The sequence below is a fragment of the Eurosta solidaginis genome, chromosome 1 (genome assembly GCF_040869045.1).
Source record: "Eurosta solidaginis isolate ZX-2024a chromosome 1, ASM4086904v1, whole genome shotgun sequence".
Classification (NCBI taxonomy): Eukaryota; Metazoa; Arthropoda; class Insecta; order Diptera; family Tephritidae; genus Eurosta; species Eurosta solidaginis.
Window position 1 is genome coordinate 49,608,141 of NC_090319.1, and position 23,268 is coordinate 49,631,408.

The 23,268-nt window shown below is 36.2% G+C and overlaps 2 protein-coding genes across 12 annotated transcripts; one reads left to right on the forward strand and one right to left on the reverse strand.

The window, feature by feature from the left end:
• Window positions 1-175: 175 nt before the first annotated feature.
• On the forward strand, window positions 176-5,061 carry MED17 (mediator complex subunit 17). The gene is made up of 6 exons (XM_067764051.1): window positions 176-258; window positions 2,035-2,158; window positions 2,219-2,978; window positions 3,519-4,090; window positions 4,182-4,602; window positions 4,664-5,061. The coding sequence occupies exons 2-6, from the start codon at window positions 2,064-2,066 to the stop codon at window positions 4,745-4,747; spliced, it is 1,932 nt and encodes a 643-aa protein (XP_067620152.1). The 5' UTR covers window positions 176-258; window positions 2,035-2,063; the 3' UTR covers window positions 4,748-5,061.
• Window positions 5,062-8,799: 3,738 nt separating this feature from the next.
• Window positions 8,800-14,995, reverse strand: LOC137252954 (protein transport protein Sec24C-like). Of its 11 annotated transcripts, none has more exons than XM_067789133.1 (9): window positions 14,877-14,995; window positions 14,192-14,330; window positions 14,040-14,130; window positions 13,382-13,608; window positions 13,092-13,321; window positions 12,710-13,033; window positions 12,164-12,656; window positions 11,951-12,101; window positions 8,800-10,322 (listed from the first exon to the last, which is right to left on the reverse strand). In XM_067789133.1, the coding sequence occupies exons 3-6, from the start codon at window positions 14,097-14,099 to the stop codon at window positions 12,948-12,950; spliced, it is 603 nt and encodes a 200-aa protein (XP_067645234.1). In that variant the 5' UTR covers window positions 14,100-14,130; window positions 14,192-14,330; window positions 14,877-14,995; the 3' UTR covers window positions 8,800-10,322; window positions 11,951-12,101; window positions 12,164-12,656; window positions 12,710-12,947. The 11 variants fall into 11 exon arrangements, with proteins under 11 accessions (XP_067645234.1, XP_067645277.1, XP_067645259.1 ...); XM_067789176.1 differs by having other exon boundaries at window positions 14,192-14,240; window positions 14,877-14,963; XM_067789158.1 differs by having other exon boundaries at window positions 14,192-14,257; window positions 14,877-14,959.
• Window positions 14,996-23,268: the final 8,273 nt, after the last annotated feature.

Below are 23,268 nucleotides of genomic sequence, written 5' to 3' on the forward strand. Positions count from 1 at the left end.
ATGTCAAAATCCTACTGCGCTGGAAGTTGATGTATCAATTAAAATAAAAAAAAGATTATAATCAGCTGTCCCATGCTGCCACCTTGTATCGTTCCGCCATGGTTCGTATGGTGTATGGCCAAAGCTGCGAACAAGATTGCGGAATGTTCGCGGAAATGTTCGTGTCGTGTATTACGTGCGCGGAAAAGTAAAATGGACAATAAAAAATTTCTGAGTGAATTTATTGAAATGTATAAATCTTTGCCATCATTGTGGCAAGTAAGAAGCAAAGATTATTGTAATAGAATTAAAAAGAATAATGATTATGGCAAAATTTTTTGTAAAAGTTGGTCAAATGTTGCCTTGCTCAAACGAACATTAAACCATTCTTTGCACCAAATTCTTTTTTTGCGATCTTATCTCTTTTTTTTACGCTTAATTGCCACAGCGAGCAATATTGCTGCAGCACAATTGTTGTCCGTATTCATCGCTGTCTGAAAGAGAACTAAAGTTCGGCCAAAAGTTCGTATGGTGTATGGCCAAATCTGCGAACAAGATTGCGGAATGTTCGCGGAAATGTTCGTGTCGTGTATTCCTCGTGCTTGTTCATGAACTGGAAGCAAATGTGGATCTGGCCAGAGGAGCACCGGAATATGGCGCAAATAATAGAGCAGTAGCTTGATACATTTTTATTATATTTTTATATCTATATTTATTTAACATAATAGTTAACTTTATGACGTGCGCAAAAACAAAATATATGTGCACAGAGTTGCAAGTTTGACACTTGATATCGTGTAGTTGACGAACGACGTAAAGCTACACGATAAACGGCAACGTAAGATTCAGAATACCATGAGCACACGATATCGTTCAAGCAGGTATCGTTCGTTGAGCGTATCGTTCGCCAAACAGAATGAGGCTGTTAGTTTTAGCTTTGGCGCACAGTTAGAGTCAAAATATAAGGTTTTATTATATTAGTTTCAGATTTTTTTACAAATAGCTCATAGAAAATTATATCAAACGGCTGCAACTAAATTTAAAACTTGGTTTATTTTGACTATGACTATGCGCCATTAGCCACCATCCGGTGGCAAAGATCCTGAGACAGATAAATAATTTAGCATGTAAATGCAACAACAACGATTTGAGCCAGATAAATCCAGATAGAAGTCTGGTTCAATTTGTGAGCCAGATAATTTGCTAATTACTTGTCTTTAGTTTGGCAACGCTGCCTTTAATAAACCTACATTTTCAAAAAAAGATGTCGCTGCTTAGCCTTCCTCCGTATGAGTTAAACGAAAAACAGCGGCGACATCTGCCTATCACGTTTCACGTGTGCGAAAAAATCACGACCTCTGCTTCTCAAGTCTCTCATTGATCCATAGCATTCCCGTGATCCGGAACTGTAAAACTCACTGGATGACGGCTATTGTGTTCACCCAAGGGTCATGCACATTGTATGACGCGACATGTAGCGACACGTTCCGACAAAATATTTGGGGTTGTTGTTGTTGTTGTAGCGATTAGGTTACTCCCCGAAGGCTTTGGGGAGTGTTATCGATGTGATGGTCCTTTGTCGGATACAGATTCGATACGCTCCGGTAACAGAACCATTAAGGTGCTGGCCTAACCATCTCGGGAACGATTTATATCGCCACATTAAACCTTCAGGCCATCCCTCCCTCCACACCCCCAAGTTAGTGAAACGGGATTCGCCGCTCGAAGGTGAGGTTGATAATTGGGTTGGAGAAGCTATATATTGCGCTACACAACTCCTTGAATCCCAAATATTTGGGATATTTGGGTATTTTTGCCTAGTTCAACCTGGTCGTGTCGTGTCGTACGACTGTCGCTAGATGTGCATGGCTCCATAACACAAGCGAAGAATATTTTGTCGCTACATGTCACATCGTATAATGTGCATGAACCTTAAAAGCGTCCATTGTGACTTCGTATCCCGCCGAACATTGAGAGCTCACCTTCTTGGGCTAAATTTATTGTTAATTTTTCGTTAAATCTGCACGAAAATTATAAATAATAATTTTTATTCAGTTCCTCAATCAAGAATAGGTAGTTCGAAAATGAGTTTAACAGGAAGTGTCAATGTTTCAGTAGAAACAACGTGTGAAAACCAGATTCAGGAAATAACATATGATGGCACTGAGATCTACCAACCGTGAGAATACATAGAAATTCATAATTAAAGTTTTTAAAGTTTATATCTTTTTATCAATAGCCCACCCACTCTTTCGGAGACATTGGCACGTTGTGCTGCTAAAATTGACTTTAGTAAAACTTCGTTGGACGATTTGAAGAAGGAAGACAAGTCTGTCGACGATGACACAAAAGATCCATCATTATTTCAGCCAAGTTTGTGGCCATGGGATTCAGTGCGCACCAAATTAAACGATGCTTTCACAGAAGTTTGCGTGCTATCGGATGTCATTTCAATAGCCAAGGACAAAAGGTATTTAGTTTTGGATCCAGTGCCTGAAGATCCGGACGAAGTTAAACCAATAGTACAAGTTTATAGTCGTAAAAAGGCACTAGGACAAGCAGCGCAGGTGCTATTGAGCGGCGCTGAGCGCTTGAGAAACTCGCATAGCGAACAACGTAACCGGAATGTTACAGATTTTCACATTGAACTTCTGCGTTTACGTCAAAACTGGCGTCTGAAAAAGGTGTCAAATGCAATTATAGGTGATTTAAGTTATCGCACTGCGGGATCTAAGTTTGGTATGAGCGGTACATTTGAGGTAACCAAAGCCGAAGAAATAGCAGATGATGATGCAACTGGAATGGGAAGTAATGCGGGAAGTAGTGGAAACAATGGTATGCCCACACAATCACCGAAAACTACTTCATCTTTGCGAGTTATTGTACCTGCCGAATTACAAGGGGTGGCATACATAAAAGTTATTACACAGAAGGATCAAGAAGATCTATGCACGGCCAATGTAAATCTAATGGGACACGGTCCAAACATAACACAACAGGTTGGTAGCTAACTAAAATTCATTTTATTTAGACTTGAAAAGTAAATCCCTTAGATTTTACTTTTGTTGCAGCGATATTTTGTCTAACAAAAGTTTCTGACTCTTACTGCAATCCAGATTCCTTTTATTCCGAAGGAACGAAAGTGATAGAGAATGCCATTGCTAGCGAAATCAATAAGAGACGATTCGTTCAGCTAAGATATTGTTCGCAATACAGACTGATGCACTTAGGCTCTCCCCAAAAAAAGCGTTGAAACTGCTTGCTCTTTATCAGACTGAAAAAATATTACTAAAATTGAACTTATTTTATAAAACGAAATTGGCCGCCGTGGCAGTATGCGACATTATAGCTGAGGTCCCAGCAAGAATTCTTAAAAAAATGCTTTAGATAAATGAAAAAGCCTTTCTTTTCTCAGTAAAATTACATTCGTTTATCTAATGCCGTTCAGAGTATAGAGCCTTTCAGAAATAAGGATTTTACATTCTCAGTTTGCATTTTTAACATGTAAATACTCGACATAATTTTTAATTTTATTGTAGGCTGGTGTTTGGCAAAAAACTTTGGAATTCGCACAAAATGTATTATTTTGTAAAGAGCTGTTCAGTCAACTGGCACGAGAGGCTATCCAATTACAAGCCCCAATACCACATGTTGTGATTGGTAATCAAATTCGTGCTACTTTACTACCCGGCATACAACTTATCATATCCCTATGCCACTCAACAACATTTGATTCGAGTCAACCAGGTCCTATAAATGATCATGACCATGTACTTGAACATTCGCTACACCAACTTTTACGTGAAGTACATCATAAGAATTCTCATCATCCTTTCCCGCATCCTACTAGTGGGCCTTTAGGGCCGAGTAAGAAACGTATGCTTGCTGGTCCTAAGGCAGCGGATCGTCAAAGCCTATTGGAAATGACAAAATCACAAACAATTTTGGAGCAAATAATTGCCCAAGCGCAACATATATTTATGCGTAAACGTACGCAATATGTTTTAGATACTTTGGCGCGTGATGTTAAAGATCCACAAATTGTATCACATTGGAATGCAATGAACAGCCCAACAATGTCGTGTGTTAAGATAAACATTGTTACGCATGGGTAAGATACATATTTTTATAATTATTAAACTTTTAAAGATATCCATATGTACTTTGGCTAACTAATCTCTATATTCCATTTATCTTCTTAGTTATGATACCATTAATCGTACATCGCTCGTAATACATGTTAAGGAGCGTTCACTTAAATGCATTTGTCGTGATGGACGAGTTATGCATCTTTCCTACGAACCACAAGAGTTGCGTGATCTTATACTTTGCCAAATAAATTCACATCAAATATCTTGTTTGCTCAATTTAGCGCGTTGCATGGCTTGGACGGTGTTGTCCAATAGCAATAATCTGGGTATTGGAAAAGTGGAACCACTTGGTAATGCAAGTTCATGTTTGTTGGCATCACCGAATGGTGATCGCATGATTGCGGTCCAAATACGCTGTGATCCACAAATTGATGTCAAAGTTTATATTGCTCGTAGTCCACGCCCAGATTTTATACCGAATCCCTTGGTGCCAGAGAAATTCTGGGAAAATTTGGGTGGTCACTTTAAAGAAGTAAGTAAAAGGTCTAGATATATAAAAATTATTAAAATGAGTTTATTTTTACTGATTTAAGGTACGCTTTGATAAAATTGAAGGCAAAAGTTTTCTCAATAAAATGGAATTCTTAATGGCAGCTCTAACTAGCAATTCCGTTTGACTATACTCGCAATTCTAATAAAAATACATTTAAAAAATGATTAGTTTAAGAATAAATGTAAAGCATAAAACAAATTATTTATATTAACACCGCACGCTACTGCTCTGAAGCCGTTTTCATAATCTACTAAACCAGTTGTAGTTTCTTAAACTATTCTTTTAGTTTCATTAAACTATGGCGATGTGAAAACGACTGCAGAGCTGAAAAGGACAAATGTCTAATTACCAGGTCAAAATAAAAAAAAAAACGGGAAGGTTTAAAAAACTTGAAAAATATTTTCCAAAACACTCTCAACATGAACTTAAAACTTATAAGCGGACTTTTGCGACTTGTTTATTTGGTATGGAGACAAATCCAGTAAAGTGCACAGCACCTGGTGCCTAACGATATGTTACCCAAATGTTGGTGCTTCTCTCAGAGTTGAAAATTTAATGCTAGACAATTTTATGAACACTAAGAGACCTGACCCGAAATATTTTAGCACCATTTTATGAACACAGTTCAGTTTAAACTTCGGATAGGATAGAGTTGTGCACCCCAGCTTTTCTTTTGTATAATTTTATTTCGCTGAATAGGCTGCCACATTGCGACCGATTAAAGGATTGATCATAGCTAACTCATTGTTGCAGAGAAACTGCAGGTGGGCTTCCAAATCCTATACTTGTACTGTCCCATCGGTCATCCCCATGTCGCGAGTGTTGTTCACGCCATCGCATTGGCCAAATCTTATATATCGGCCGATATAGTGATAAGGAGCAGGGACGATGAATGCCTGTTGGAGTGGAAAAAACGGTCGGGAACTAGTTTTGGAACTAAATTTTTTTGTTTTACCTCCAAATTTTTAAAATCTCGAGTCTCTAATTTCTTATTTGATATGTTTTTTTTTACTTGAATAGGTGTCCAATGAGTATATTTTGTCTTCTCTTCTTCAGCGTTTGAGCTCTTATGAGGTACGATAATACAGAACAGAAAGCCTCGGCGACGTGGGTTCAAGGGGTTGATAAGCGCAATGCAAAACTTCAAAGCTTCCGCTCCCAATTGTCAACCTCACCTACGCGAGGGTAATACTGTTATAAATATGAATGTATCATACACATATTTAGCAGGCGAGGCTCTGGCGACCCCAAATTCCTCCTGGAACTAGGGGGTGGGAGGCGGGATGTTTTAGAAGGTTTAATGTGGTCATATTAATCGTTCCCCAGATGGTCGGGCTAGTACCTTAATGGTGCTTTGTTACCAGAACGTACCGAATCTATATCCGGAAAAAAACCATCAACATTGATAACACTCCCAAACCCTTCGGGAAGTGTCTTTGTCGTTAATAAAACAACAACAACGTGGAATCCGGAAACCTTGGAGGGAAACGAAAGTCTATATCTCACCCCCTGCAAAATACACTGCGCTTCACTTAGCATTATACCACCAGCTGTTTCTTTTTATCCTTGTGACAATCTCTTTAAAACGTTATGCCTACGCTCTGGAAAATTTTTCGGGCTGCCAAAAAGACACACCTATCGCGACGTCTCTTCGAATTTGATCGGCTGAGCTTTCAGTTTAGTTGAAATACCTAGGCCGGCGTTGACTGTTCGTTTGTTCTATCTACATTTTTTATCAGTAATGAACAGATTTAGTGAATGTTTTTTTGGAAAACAAGGTAAACATTTCCATAGGAGGGGCAAGGCTACACTTTCTCCACACCTCTAAATACATACATACATACATACATAATGCTGCTTAGGGGATCCATCTAGCGGCAACTAGCTACAGAACATGGTGTACTGAAAAGCGCAGACACAAACCTGTGTTGTATTTCTGTGTATAACATAGCTGAATCGATTGCGATGAATAGCGGACACACCCATTTGTAGATGTCATTGGTAGTACTAATTTTAAGCGCAGCAATTTCAGAAGAGTAGATAAAGTTTGACCCTTAGCAGTCCATATAAAGTTTAAGCGTAAACGTTTATAGCTGTAAACAAGTAAGGAAGGCTAAGTTCCGGTGTAACCGAACATTACACACTCAGCTGAGAGCTCTGCTCATCTGAGTATAATTATAGCTGCGTCGGTTTCGGAGGGTTTCGTAGATGGTTTATAAGTGGTTTTTAATTCCATATCACACACGTTTGGGAAATATCGACCTAATTGTAGACCAAGGGTGACGTTTTTTGGATCGAGTTTCCTTCATCCTTTGTCAAATAAGGGAAAATCACCATGTAGGAAAATGAATTTAGGGTAACCCTGGAATGTGTTTGTACGATATGGGTATCAAATTAAAGGTATTAAAGTGGGTTTTAAAAGGGAGTGACCCTTAGTTGTATATGTGAAGGCGTTTCGACATATCGACCAAAATGTGGACCAGGGTGACCAAGAACATCATCTGTCAGGTAGCTCTAATTTATTTATGTAATACCACGAACAGGAATCTGCCATGATTCCAAGGGCTTTTGATTTTGCCCTGCTTTTGATCTTCTACTTAATATGGTAGGTGTCACACCCATTTTTTTCTAAAGTTATATTTTGCGACAAAAAACCGATGCAATCACCATGTTTCATCAATTTTTTCATATTTGGTATAGAATTATGGCATTTTTTTTCATTTTTCGATATTGAAAAAGTGGGCGTGGTCATAGTCGGATTTCGCCCATTTTTAATGAGTTCAGCTAAGTACGTTAACTACGTTTAGTAAAGATATAACGATTTTTGCTCAAGTTGTGTTAACGGCCCAGCGGAAGGACATACGGTCGACAGTGTATAAAGACTGGGCGTGGCTTCAACCATTTTCACAGAAAACAGTTATTGTCATAGAAGCTATCCCTTACCAAATTTCACAAGGATTGGTAAATTTTTGTTCGACTTATGGCATTAAAAGTATTCTAGACAAAAAAAAATGAAAAAGGGCGGAGCCACGCCCATTTTCAAAATTTCTTTTATTTTTGTATTTTGTTGCACCATATTACTGGAGTTGAATGTTGACATAATTTACTTTTATATTGTAAAGATATTAAATATTTTGTCTTAAAAAATTTTTTTTTAAAAAGTGTGCATGTTCGTTATCGGATTTTGCTAATTTTTATTCAAAACACATATAGTAATAGGAGTAACGTTCCTGCCAAATTTCATCATAATATCTTCAACGACTAAAGTTTGCCAAACTTTTAAATTACCTTCTTTTAAAAGTGGGCGGTGCCACGCCCATTGCCCAAAATTTTACTAATTTTTTATTCTCCGTCATAAGGTTAAGCCAAGGCACTTTTTCGGGTTTTCGAAGGTTTCGATATCGAAAAAGAGGGCGTTTATGGTCCAATTTCGTTCATTTTAAATAGCGATCTGAGATGAGTGCCCAGGAACTTACAAACCAAATTTCATTAAGACTCCTCAAAATTTAACTTCCGCCAAACGGACATGGCTAAATCAATTTCTTTTTTCGCCCAGAGCACTTTGATATATAGAAGTCTATATCTATCTCGATTAGTTTATGCCTTTACGGGGTACCGTTATGCGAACAAAATTAATATACTCTGTGAGCTCTGCTCAGCTGAGTATAAAAAAACACAGCTAATGATTAAGTACGAATGTTAGCAACAACAGTGGAAATAAAATTTAAGTGTAACCAAGCCAAACAAGCAAACGCCTAAAACTCCCCCACCCTAATCTATGTATGTACATACGTATAATCCCTGCAAAAACGCTCCACGTCATTTTACTAGTCATTTTACGGTCATTGTGACTTTCTGCAGCGGTTATATTCATAGTCATTTTTGCATGGCGTGATTAGGTTTTGTGACCAAATTTTCCGTTTCGTTCCTATTAATGTGATCGTGCATTCCGCTCCCACTTATAGGATGTGAGCATAGCACTGTGCTGCTCACACACGTCACAATGCTCGTCAAATGGCGGTCATTTTTCCGTCATTTAACTCTACGTTTTCGAGCCATTTGACAATCAATTTTACTGCGGTTTTACCATTTATATAACCGCCATATAACGTGAATTTTACCTGCAGATTTACTTTACCTGGAGCAGCCATATGAATAAAATATGAACCAAAAAAATTGAATTTTCAATATTTATTATTTTTATTATATTTACATGAAATTGGAACTTATATTAATACAGTTCATACAAAAAAGAAGTAAGTACTTTAATAATAAATAAACTCGCTTAATTGGTTTTTGTTTTCCAATTGAAATCTTTTCTAAGCGAGCAGAAAATAATTTTAAGCTTTAGAAAAAAAGTCCAATAATTTCAATAATCTACAACTTAAAGCTCAGTAGAAATTCAGATTAGGTTTACTCTTTTTTCAGATCAAGAATATTCAAAGGTGTCGTGGAATCCGATTGCTGTCGTAATTGAATTTGAAAGTAATAAAGTAAAGTATGAACCTAAAAATGTAGGACTAGTGATTGAGTCAGACTTATTATTGTTCTAAATCTAATCATTCAAGCAATAATTCTGCAACCCTTAGCAGGAGTATTGATTGGTTTCAAGTCTAATTCCAACAGAAATCGGATCACGACATACCTTATTATATATTTACATGAAATTGTAAGTTAAATTAATAAGTTGATATAAAGAAAAGTAATTATTTTAATAACAAATAAACTCGCATTATTGGTTTTTGTTTTCCAATTGAAATCTTTTCCAAGCGAACAGAAAATAATTTTAAGCTTTAGAAAAACTACAATTATTTGAATAATCTACAACTTAAAGCTTAGTAGAAATTCAGATTAGGTTTACTTTTTTTTCAGATCAAGAATATTCAAAGGTGTCGTGGAATCAGATTGCTGTCGTAATTGGCGAACTTAAAAATGTACGACTAGTAATTGAGTCAGACTTATTATTGTTCTAAATCTAATCATTCCAGCAATATATCTGCTACCCTTAGCAGAAGTATTGATTGGTTTCAAATCTAATTCCAACAGCAATCGTTCCACGACATACTTTATTATATATGTACATGAAATTGTAACTTAAATTAATACAGTTCATATAAAGAAAAGTAAGTATTTTAATAATAAACTCGCTTAACTGGTTTTCGTTTTCCAATTGAAATCTTTTCCAAGCGAACAGAAAATAATTTTAAGCTTTAGAAAAAACTCCAACTATTTGAATAATCTACAACTTAAAGCTTAGTAGAAATTCAGATTAGGTTTACTTTTTTTTCAGATCAAGAATGGATGGATAGATGGGTTAAAGTGGTTTTCGTATGTTATTCAACAACTCACCCTATACCATCATCACAGCCTTCTCATCGATTTTGAATATGTGTACTGTTTCAGTATTCAGACCCAGTTCGTTTGGTGCAATATTTTCGATTTGATGAATATGTATACTATCCGTTAGGCAGACAATTAAGTGCGTTTGATTCATTCATATACTGTGGGTATTTGAGCCGTAGACGCAATGGCAGATATTTTGATTCTTTTTGAAGTGTAACATTTGTAAACAGTTGGGTTTCTCTGCTGTCACTATCACCACTAGAGAGCTATTGAAGAAACGCTCCACCAAGATAATATGTTGCGATTTACGCGCATAGATTTCTTCCACATATTTACCATCCAATACCGAAATGGAACTGTAGAGGAAGAAACATTTTATAAAATTTAATAAAATCAAAAAATGATAGTTGTGCTAAAATGGGGTAACGTATTGTATGTTAAAGTATAGCGAAGTCTCAGCGGCTTTGTCCTGGTCAAAATTGAGTTTGAATAGGTTTTATTCTTCATTCTTAGAAACATGTACGAAGGTACCTGGTAAGATAATAAAAATCCTCAACGCTTTTTTTGCAACTTAAAAAAACTCATATTCAAACTTCTGTTAACTTCCACATATCAATAGCTACCTTTACCACAAGTAGTCACTATTGCTTCTACGCCTATGCTATTGTTTCCTACATCGATGAGCTTTGTAATAAAAAAAAAACAGCTATCTCCGCAATCTCTCCAGTTTTGTCGCCTCGCGAAACCTGATATTGTCACCAAGCAAATCATTGGTGACCTTATTTAAAACATGGCCGCGCCAAATGTCGACCATATGACATTACCCAGAGCTGTAACAAATATTTAATATAATTCGATAAATCGGCAGTACTTGGGGTAAATATAAATAGACGTTTGCATGGTACGCGTCTCCGATATGGTCGCCAAGCCTAAAGGTTACTCACTGGAAGAAAATACAGGCCTGCCAAAATGCTGCCCCCAAAACCGCTACGGGCTGCCTTCTTATGTCCTCGGAACACCACCTGCACAATCAAGCGAGAAAACTACCAATAAGGTAAAGAAATGAAATGCTAACCAAATAGTTTCTGTAGAATACCCAGAAACCTGGGCATCCCAACAGACATCTGATTGTTGATCCAACACCACTTAGGACCTTAAAGAGTAATCTCCGTAAGCATTATGAGGAAATACGACACCTGAGAACTCAGCCGTATGAAGCAAAAAAACACAAGCAGGTCCTCAGTGAACTCCACAAACAGGCGTCGTACCTTTATGCTAGGAATTGCCCGGTGAAGTACTCAAAGAACAGTACCCAAAACTTGCGGAAGAGGACCGCATACTCCCCAGGGAAAAGCGAATCACTCTAGCTCAACTTCGTTCTGGATACTGTAACAGGTTAAACTCTTACCTATCCAGAATCAACCCCGACATACAAAATGTATGCCCCGCTTGCAATGTGTCCCCACATGACACCAACCATCTCTTTAATTGTAATGTGGAACCAACGCCTCTAACACCCCTTTCATTATAGTCCACCCCTGTTGAAACAGCAAGTTTGGACTCCCGTTAGAGGATATCGATGACAATTTGTGATCGGTCGCACCTATTAGGTGGGGCGACGCACTGCTACAACAACAACCATCTCGGGAACGATTAATATCATCACTTTAAACCACCTAAGCCATCCCGCCCCACCCCCTATTTACACGAGGAACTTGGGGTCGCCATTACACATTACACTGAACGAGGCCACGGCGACGTTACTGATAAGTTTAACGCCTTACAGGTAGTTGGCAAAAGAAACGGCATATACGACCAGAAGGCACTCGAAGACGATGCCTCAAAACTACAACCAAAAGCAATAATTATCATTTCACTGACACAAATTTTATAGTTTTTTCTTCCGGAGTTGGACACAATCTTTTCATAATATTACTTAACAATTTAAGATTAGAAATTTTTTTCAATTTGTATTTTGACTTACCAGCAACAACAGAATCATGTTTAATTGTACGCCGCACAATCATTATAGCATCATGTAACGAAGCTCAGTTTCTTCCAAAAATTTTTCAGCACCGCCACGTAAAATCAATGTACATGTTCTAACATTAACGCAACCTTTAAATAATTATAAACTATAAAAATGAAATTAATGTCAAACCCACTATCAAATCTTGGAAAATTTTGAAACGCTCACCACCAACCTGACGTTCTTCAAAGTAATCACATTGACCCAAAACACTTGATATAATATCATTAGCTGTAGTCATAACAGCACCCCCACAAGCTTTCATTCTTCGTTTCCAATCTTCTTCTGGTACATGAACAGCACAGAACATATCACAATCTGCAAAATACTGTGTAGCAACATCAATTGGTAGTTTAGAAAACACAACATTGGCGCCTTACTTAGCTAGTTTATTGTACAGGAGACGCCATTCAGCATCAACAGTTTTCTGATACTCTTGGACATTGCTGTGGCAGAGCATTTTTCCAATAAAGCACTTTGTTTTTCCTTTGATTGGCGCTTCGACATGTACAGCCATGTCATATTTTATCATGCATAATTGTAATGCTTTACGTATAGCTTTAATGATGATACGTGCATGCACGCCTTCCTCAACATATGGTTTAACTTGTTTTAAGATTTTACCTGTTTAAAGTACTACTGAAGTGGTGCCATCGCCGACCTGATAAGAGAAACATTTTTATTCTACACATTCTAATATAACAAAAAACTTACCTCAGCATCTTGAGATTTGGCGATGTCGATTAGATTTTTAATTAATAGTTTCATAATTGTTGCCCCATCATTTGAAATTGTGGCCTTACCACTGGAATCAACAATATGCTTGTCCATACTACGTGAACCCAATGTAGTGCGTACAGCGTCCACAATTGAATGCGAGGCATTGATGTTGGATATGACTTGAGGTTTACCTTGAGAGCTATCGGTACCCAAACATTTTTTACACAAATACTCATGTACCCAATACAAGTTCAGGACGTTCATATTTATCGACACGCTGTCCGGTGTGGCCCAAATGTTGGAAATATGCAGTTGGCACTGTTGAGAAAAAATATTGATCAATGAACACAAGTAAAAGTGAAAGATTTTTTTTTACCATCTGTTGTTACTTTACACATTAGACATTGGAAACGACGACCAGCATCTACAAGTTGCATATGAGCCTTGCAACGATTACATCTAATTGCACCCAATTCACCAAAATTTACAATGGGTGGCTCATATTCACCCTCAACCGTGCGTGCCATTGGTGAGACGGCAAGTGTACTGGACAAAGCTGTTGTTTTTAATAAATCAGCTGTTGCAGGTATGCAATACAAAGACGACCTGCAAAGAAGAAAGATCAATGTAATTGCCAAACAAAACATTAATTTCGATTATCGATACCTAACGTAACGTGGCGAGGAGTTACCCTGATCTTCTACCACATATTTTGTGGTCACCAATGGTGGTAATAAACCCTGTTCATTAGTAATAAAAGCACCACCAGCGTTTTTTTGATTTTCAATGATAACGCTCATCGGATTTGGTATCTGATCGGGATCTAAACGGCGTTGGGCTTGATCATACTGTTGCGGCTGTTGATATTTACCAGTAACAGGTGCAGGTGGTTGCTAAAGAAAATAACACAAAAATAATCATCAGCAAATTTGTAAATTATTAGTTGTATTAGCATATATTATAACTAGGGTGTCCGGACGTGTCCGGGTATTGGGGGTTGACCCGGCTTGGGTGGTTGACTGAGCATTGGCGTCGGTCCAGGTTGTGTTGGTGGCATCATAAAAGCCATCAATAACAAGTGCCAAGAATATATCCGCGGCATACCTGCCGACCAAAATGATTCAAGGGGTTGTGATTGCCAACCTCACCTACCCGTGGCGAATCCTGTACCTAACAATTTGGTGTGAACAATTGGTGCCAGTTAACCCTCTGAAATAATCGGCGCAATTGTACGCCATTGTGTTGGCATTAATTTGTCAAAATAAAAACCTTTTCATCCTCCTCCCGTGACCATTATCAAGCCATTCGTACCAGCGTGCCTTACATTGCTTGGCAGATTTGCGGTGCAGCAGTGATGCAATACGTGACCGCTGGTTTTTGCCATATTTCATTACAGCTGCTTTGAGGATTTCATCCTGAAAGTTTTCAATTTAGTTAATAAACGGCCAAGAGTAACCAGTCGCGTCAAATGCTTACCTCAGTGTTTCTCCACACACCACCTTTTATCATAATTCGCGGCATGGTGCTATATAATTGTGAATTCTTTCCATGAGCACAAAAATCAAATCAAAAGTTTTTGTCGAAATAAACAGCAAAAATCATTGTATATTAAAGACTGGGAAAATTTTAGAATAGCACCCCCCGAGTTCGGGGTAAAACTTGGTATCAAATGAAAGAGGGAGTTCTCCCGATCACAAATATATATATTTTAAAGTGCACAAACTTATAATTTAAAAGTTATTTGTTGTTAAAGTTTGCAAATTTAACAAATTTCTATAGCACTTTAAATTACAATTTACACATCTTTCAAAACCTTAATCCACATACATATCTATATAAATTAGCAACGATAAACTTAAATTGCATTTTTGTATATTTCACATTTCATTTTTGCATTGTTTTTATTTATTATAAATGTTTTTATTAAATCAATCGCACTTTTGTAGCAACATTCACATATATATATATATATATATTTTATTGACATTACAAAGCTGTGCTCTGCCACATATATATACGTATACACATATAAAATTTGTATAGAAATTTGCAAACTTTAACACCAAATAACTTTTAAGTTATAAGTTTTCGCACTTTAAAATATATATATTTGTGATCTGGAGAACTCCCTCTTAAGTTTAAATCTTTCCGGAGATATTACACTTAAAACTCTGAAAATTGAAAAAATTTTCCACCACGAAATGTTTTGCTGTCTCTGCTGAATTAGAAATGGCGGATTTTTTTGCACGCAAAAATGACGTATTTTGCTATCCCTATAAAAATAATAGGTGCGAGAGAGCACGATACCTTGTGGGAAAGCTAAATTTGTCAACATGCTATTTCATTTGGGGAATTTTTCATTCCAAATCGTCACCCCTGTCAAAAATTCGTGTGGCTGTGTGCGTTTTTGGTCACACGATTTTTGCAGGGATTATTTACATTAGACCGTTTTTGAAAAAAATTTGTTTTTTCTAAAACGTGCTCTAAGTTTCGTTTGGGTGGAATATAAGTAACGAAACTATCAGAGTTTAATAGCACCCTGAATTTACTATAATGTATGTTATAAACCAAAAATGCGAACACGGATACTATAATTTTACACCTAATTAATTTTTTTTCCACATTGCTGTTAACTTCTCTGCGTTTCGTATTCAAATGAATATAGCTGAACTAGTGAGTAGCTAAGTCATAAGAGAACTTTTTTTATTTGGTGCACTGGAAATAACCGATTATCATTGCTTTGGATCACCCGTTGCATGAACGACGCAGGTATTTTGATTATTCAAGAAAACAAGTTTCCGGGGGACGACAAATCTTCACGTTGTAAAATCGCCGAATATCAGAGAAAACATTTTGATAATAACAATTTTTGTTGTTATATCGGCCTACTGATTTTAAGATCGCGGGTTCGAATCGAGCTCAAGGCCTAACAATAATTTTTATCATTATTATTGTTATAATAAATTTTTTCTTAATTGAAAAAATTTTTAAATTAGAATAGAAGAAAGAAAAAATTTTAGACAACTGCCAAAGCTCGTTGTATAGATCCATTTCGGGAACTGCTGAATTCCTTCATCGGCAACGTTTAGGCGCCGCTGCTATAACCATTCAGCCATCACAGCGGTTTTTTGTTTGTCTTCATTCATCCTACTTCTATTCTGTTTCGTGCCAATTGATATTCACAACACTGCGACATCTGTTGCAGAATGGCTGTGAAAATTGGACTTGTTTGTTGGCAATGCTGCCATAGTGTCATATTTTATTGACACTTTTTTCCCCGTGCTCTGGGATGTATTAACAATTTTTGTTGTTATATCGGCCTACTGATTTTAAGATCGCGGGTTCGAATCACGAAACAGAATAGAAGTAGGATGAATGAAGACAAACAAAAAAACCGCTGTGATGGCTGAATGGTTATAGCAGCGGCGCCTAAACGTTGCCGATGAAGGAATTCAGCAGTTCCCGAAATGGATCTATACAACGAGCTTTGGCAGTTGTCTAAAATTTTTTCTTTCTTCTATTCTAATTTAAAAATTTTTTCAATTAAGAAAAAATTTATCATAACAATAATAATGATAAAAAATTATTGTTAGGCCTTGAGCTCGATTCGAACCCGCCATTTTGATGATAGAGACTAAGTTAATTTTTCTGTCATCCCCTGTCAAATTTTGTTTGGAGACACGGAGGCTTCGGATGCAACACCGAAATTATATGTATTGATATGTTATAAAAAACCCAAAAAATTTTAATTTTTATATAAGGTGTTTGATAAATATTTATTGTAATAATTTACAGCAGGGGTCGACTGCTAATATGCGTTAAAAATATCGAGAGGAGTGTCAAACGACGCTTTTTGACCACAGTATTAATAGTCCCGAAGGCGGAAAATTTTGAGTCGTTCAAAAGAAATTGACGAAAACCTAAAAAATTACCCCGGGCCCCTCCAAAATCGGATGTGGGATCCATAGTATTGGTATGCTGGCCGAGCTTTTCTCATTCACTATGACATAAAATTTATTGTTATAGCGAAAATTTGCAACAACAAAAATTTAAATTGGAATTGTTATCAGCTGAAAATTTTATTAATATTATATTTCATTTCGTAATGTAAGGCCGGGTTTTTCAGTCCGAGCTTAAATTACAGTTTAAGTCTTTAATACAACAACAACAACAAGAGTTTAACCTTGCCACGTGTTCAATAACAACATTTTACAGCAACATTGATCTCATAAGTGTTAAATTTTTTGGCTTAATTGCAGGGTAGATTAGATTAGATTGAACTGGCCGGCCCATGAGGACCTCACATAGACTGAATGAGTCCGTAGTGTTACCAGAAGTTTATTTTAACGACCAAACGGAAATAACTTTGTCCTCTTGGCAAATACTAGATGCTTTCTAGGACTTAAGCCACTTGCTGCTTCTAGATCTGACATCTGTATCAATCGTAATAGCTGGAGTCTTAGCCTGACAAGCACAGGGCACGAGCACAAAACGTGCTCGGTCGTTTCCTCCTCCAACCCGCACTTCCTACGTCTGCAATCACGCCTAATTTAGAGGCATGTGACACTAGAAGGTCCAGTCCGAATATCTAGTCAGAATATCTGTAATGAGTTTTCAGTCCTCTCTTTTTAATTATAGCAGCAACTTTGTTAGTGTAAGGTTGTAAGACCTACACATAATCTTCAACACTTTACAGCCCCGCGCTTGAACCCATGCCTTTCCCGCTTGGTCTATCATGTGCACCTTTCGCCTTCTCTTAATCTCACCCAATCTAATTGGGAGCTCTACGGAGCAAGCTGCAAGGGATGTGCCCTTTTTAGCTAGTTCATCTGCTTTTTGATTCTCATCTATTCACATATGCCCTGGGACCCAAAATATATGCATGCTTCTCCTTGTCCCGATTCTTGGAAAACGTTACAGTGATCTGGCAACTTGTAGGATCTGTTTTTTTTTCGGATCAGCACAGTATACCGCAGACTTTACTCCTTCCACTACGTTGGCCCCATCTGTGTACACATGTATCGCCTCGTCCGCCATTTAGGCACCCTTGCGCCAACCATCCACTATTATTGTGGCTTGAAGGTCTCCCTCGAAGCGCAGATATGGAATCAGGTAGTCTGTTCGGCTTAATTGCAGAATAGTAGGAAATCTGTCAATTATTTCTTTGTCAACTTCTGTAATATCAGGGGTGGCTTTCCGTAATTCGATAGTCGACACCCGTTGGTTCGATACGTCAAGTCAATATCGAACGCTCGATGATCCCATTTTAGTTCCCGTATCTTTGTATGATCTCTTTCGTTTGTAGATTTTAAAGGGTGTTTAGAAAACTTTTTGGAGCCACCAAAATATTTTCTTTTATAAATATCGTTTGTTTCTTAATCTCAGAAGAAAAAATCATTCTCTAGATAATCACCAAAGCATAAATTATAACTTTCAAAAAGGCAATTCGACACCTAATTTGGTATCGAACAGTTTGTATCGAACGTTCGACACGACTCGTGGAGATTTTGTGTTACGGAAAGCGAAAACGATTATTTTATACTCGTTCTCGATCGATATCGAAATACGGAAAGCCACCCCTGCAGTTTTTTCTCAGTTTCGAAAAAACACTGGCAATATATTTTTTTTCCTTTATTAACAACTTTGATATATAATATATGTATATACATACATCAATTTTCTCACAAAATATAAAATTTTGTGCGAGAAGATAACGAATACATTTTTCTCATTTTGCATCAATCAGTTGTGGCAAGAGGAAATATTCCTAATTAGAGGAGAAAATAATTTCGATTGTTCCATAAATATTTTAAGTATGTGGTTATATATATGTTTATATTCTAAAATTATAGTTAGCAGTAGTAAGTTTGTTACGTATCTTTTAAATAGTAGAATGTTATTTATATTTTTTATCTCTAACGGTAATTTATTGAATAATCTTATACCGTAGCTTCTAATAGATCTAGCGCATCTTTCAGCTCGAAAAAAGTGAGTCCTGATGTTCTGAGAGTTTCTTAGGTTGTAATCAGTGCTTTCTGCTGCTGTTAATTGTATATTGTGTTTTATTAAGTTATTTTTTATCTTATATATGACCATAATATTTTGAAGAGCTGAATACTTTCGAATATCAAGCATGTTTACATATAGATTGGATGTGCTAGTTGTACACGGAAGTACAAGGATATTTTTTAAAATTTATTTTGTAGCCTTTGTAATTCACTTAATCTTTCTTCTGAACATCTATTCCAAATTGGGTTTAGATAATTTATTTTCGAGAGAAAGAAGGAATTGTATAGAAGCCATAGCTGCTTCTTTGGAATATTGTTACGGTTTCTATAAATGAAAATCTGTTCATTCCAATTCATATTTTCGTCGAACCAAATACCCAGGTATTTTATTTTGTCTACTCTTGAAATAAAGTTACCGTTGTATATTATCCCAGGAAGTTCACTTCTATCAGGAATTTTTCTAAAATTGTTGAAAATGATAAAATTGGTTTTCGTCAAATTTATTTGCAGGAGGTTTCTTGCAAATCTGCTTTAATATTACTGATTAATTCTTCCAGAGTATCTGTAGCACATAGGAAACTACCATCATCAGCATAGAACTATGGGATTCCGTACAGACTGAGTTTCAATACATTATTTATATAGATCATAAATAATGTTGCAGCAAGTTTGGAACCTTGTGGTACCCCTACTTTTACCGCTTTTAATGTACTTTTGATCTTTCCTACTTGCATTATTAGTGTTGGTGGAACCATATCCGGGCCTAGACTGGTCAGCTTAAATACCTAGTTCGGTCCCAAGCTTGTCAATAATCATTTCTCAACTTCTGGTTTCGTGTCTTCTCTTGCTTGCCAACATTTAATTTCCATTCTAGTCCCAAGTGCAAGTAGCATTCAAAAAATCGATTCTTTGCGTGTAGAGTGAACAAAGCAAATTTTCTCGATTATTTCAAGGCAGTCCATATTTTTAGCTGCTCCACCACATAAATAACAACTTAGAGCCAATTTTGCGTTAGTAAATATGTTGTTGTAGTAAATAAGTCCTTCCGTGGATCATTGGCAAATATGTTTAAAATTAATAGGATTTTCCTAATAGACAAATGTCTCTAATTCATTTATTTGAGTCTGAATCCTTTCAGTAATGGTTTGTAGCCACGCTGGTGTTTCATTATCGTAAACGAACTTAACGGATCTGCGAAAGCTCTAAGGGGGTAATTGAGCAATGGTAACCTGTAAATAACTACCTGAAAATTATTTGCTATCGCTGGAGGACTTTATTTAAAGGTAAATATCTAGCCTATTTTTGTAAATCATTTCCCATATTTTTGAAAACATCTGCAATTTTTTTAAAAACATTTTTAAGTTGGCAGACTAATTTTTATAAACTACGTTATTAAAAATAAATATTTGTTGGTTCTAATAAAAAACAAGTAAGGAGGCTAAGTTCGGGTGTAACCGAACATTAAATACTCAGTGTGAGCTTCAATTGTAGTTTTCATTTCAGATAAATAACTTTTCTACATAACACGTGGCACCGCCCGTTTAAAAAAAAATGTCTCCCCATTTCCTCTTACAATAAAACTTGATAAGTGAAATATCATTGATTTAAAACTATTTTTTGCTAAGTTATAGCTTATTATTCTAGTCTAGGGGTCGTAGACTTGTTTTGTATTTTTACTAAAAATATTTCTTGCCATAGGGAAAATGTACGGGTGTACGAAATTTCATTACATGTTAATTTTTCTTCGAATTATGGCTCCCGAAACATAGAAAATTGCTTAGTCATAAAAGGGGCCGTGCCACGCCCATTTTTTTAAATTTGAATTTTTTCCTATTTGTTGTTATAAATCCATTTGGGAAATGAAATACCATTGATATAAAGCTCTTTTTTCCAAAGATATAGCTTATTTTATTCGTACAAGATCCTTTTAAAAATCTTTTATATAAAAGTGGGCCCTTAACCGATTTTGTTAATTTTTCTTCAAAGCATTCTTTATAGTAAAGGCAAAATTTGGTGAAGATATCTCAATATTTACTCAAGTTATCGTGTTAACGGACACACCGACGGACATGACTCAATCAAATTTTTTTTCGACACATGATTTTGATATATGGACGTCTATATATATCTCGATTCCTTTATACAACCAACCGTTATCCAATCAAAGTTAATATACTCTGTGTGCAAAGCACTCTGAGTATAATTATAAAGCTTACCTTAGGATACATGTTCCATGACAAACACTAAAAATATACGCCTATTTAAGAAATACACATTCTCTTAGAATAATTGCATTAGACATACAGCTGCGGTGAAAATCTTAGTAGTGTACATATGTAAACAGTAATCGCTTCTATAAAAAAAAAAATAGATTTTCCCCTCTTATAGCCGAAATATCTAACAAATCTAATGATATAACAATTTCAATCAAATATTTAGAAAAACTGCAGCGAATTTCGGACGGTCATTGAGTGTTGGCTAATAATTAAATTAGTATTTAGTTGCATGGCCCTTGTTCTTAGCAATTGCAGCACAGCGACGTGGCATTGAGTCTACAAGTTTTTGGCATCCTTCAAGCGACTCCCATGGTTGCTTATTCGATGTTGGCTTGCGTTGAGCTATTGCCTCCTTGACCAACCCACAAATTTTTAATGGGGTTTATATTTGCTGACTGTGGCGGTCATTCCATGGCGCTAATCTGGCTTTCCTCAAGATATATGTTCGCTACTTTGCTCGTATATTTCGGGTTGTTGTCTTGCTAGAACGTCCAAACAAGTGGCATTTGGTCTCTGGCATATGACAGCATGATCTCCTTGAGAAGCGTCAGACATTGTAGCAACAACACTGTGCTTTTGAAATTCTTTCATAATTATAGTTAGTTGGCATTGATTTTTAATTGTAATATTTTTTCTTACCATCAAATTTTTTCTTATATTGTCATATTACAATTGAATAATTATTCATGTAATTTTAAAATCGTTTAAAAAATTAAAAAAATATTTTTTTTATATATCAGGTTTGTTTTAATTTAAACAAAGCGATAACATAAGTTTCTAATGCTCAGACAATAATACCGGTCACTTTTTTTCTAGTATACTTCGGTTGGTATTCGGCATTCGATGGCCGTATTACATATTGGCGTAAACCCTTTCCACCATACATGACAACCTTCGTCATATATTGTAAACCTTTACAATGTCGGACCATAAAATGTTGCGTCATTAATCCTTACCAAGTGATTGCATGTTCTGAAGCCATCTTCTTTGTCTAATGTGTTTTACAGTGGATACCGAAAAATTGTTGGGATAAAAAAAAAACTTAAATGAAATGTGCCATAAGCACTACTAAGATTTTGATCGCAACTGTATAAACGAAACACGCGCTGACTTTGCGGGTAGGTACTTTTCCAGCACATTTTTGAGAAGCACAAAAACATTTTTGATATAAAATAGTCTCTGTTTTATATTGTGCCCTCTTTTCGCTATTAGAAGACTTACAAAAAAAATAACAAAATGAGACTATTAAATGCACTAATAAGAAAAAAAATCCGATAGGTGGCGCATGGATCGAAATATTTCAAAAAATCGTATTTGCGGTCCGATTTGGTTCATATTTGGTGCTCATAATACATACATGAATAGAAAGCGAGGTATGAGAAAAATCGTCGCTAGGTGGGGCAAGTATCGAGATATCGTATTTGTGGTCCGATTGGGCTCATATTTGGAACACATATACATACATGAATAGAAAGCGGCCTGTGAAAAAAATCGCCGCTAGGTGGCGCAAGGATCGAAATATTCAAAAATATCGTATTCGTGGGCCGGTTTGGTCCATATTTGGAAAACATAATACATACATGAATAGAAGCAGCCTATGATGTGCGATTTGGCTCTTATTTGGAACAAATATTACATACAGTCCGGTAGAAGTGACATTAAAATATTTTGTAGTTCGAGGAGGGACAAGCATCGTGGCGCAGAGTCGAGTAAAGTCCTTGGAAGGATTATGTATTAAGGACTTAGATTGTAACAAATTGTCAGGAAAGAGTCCTTGTAATAATGAGTCACTAAATGAACTAAATATAATGAGAAATAATAGGCAATTAAATAAAGACTAAAAACTTGAAAATAAAATAATTAAAAAAAAAATTTTAAGTTAAACGGTTTTATTGAAAACAATACTTACATGAAGTAGTAATAATACTAAAAGCTAGAAAATAATTATGTAGGTCCTAGGTACTAGTCATCACACTCCTCATCAATTTAGGGCGTTGATCAGACAATTAAATAAAAGCGTTGAACGCGTCAATTTTCTATTGATAGTCTTAAGTAAGACCAAGTGAACTTTAATCAGGTTATGCGTCAAACGCTTTTATTTAATTGTGTGATCACCCTAAATTGATGAGGAGTGTGATGACTAGTACTTAGGACCTACATAATTATTTTCTAGCTTTTAGTATTATTATTACTTCATGTTAGTATTGTTTTCAATAAAACCGTTTAACTTAAACATTTTTTTTTTGATTATTTTATTTCATGTGCATAT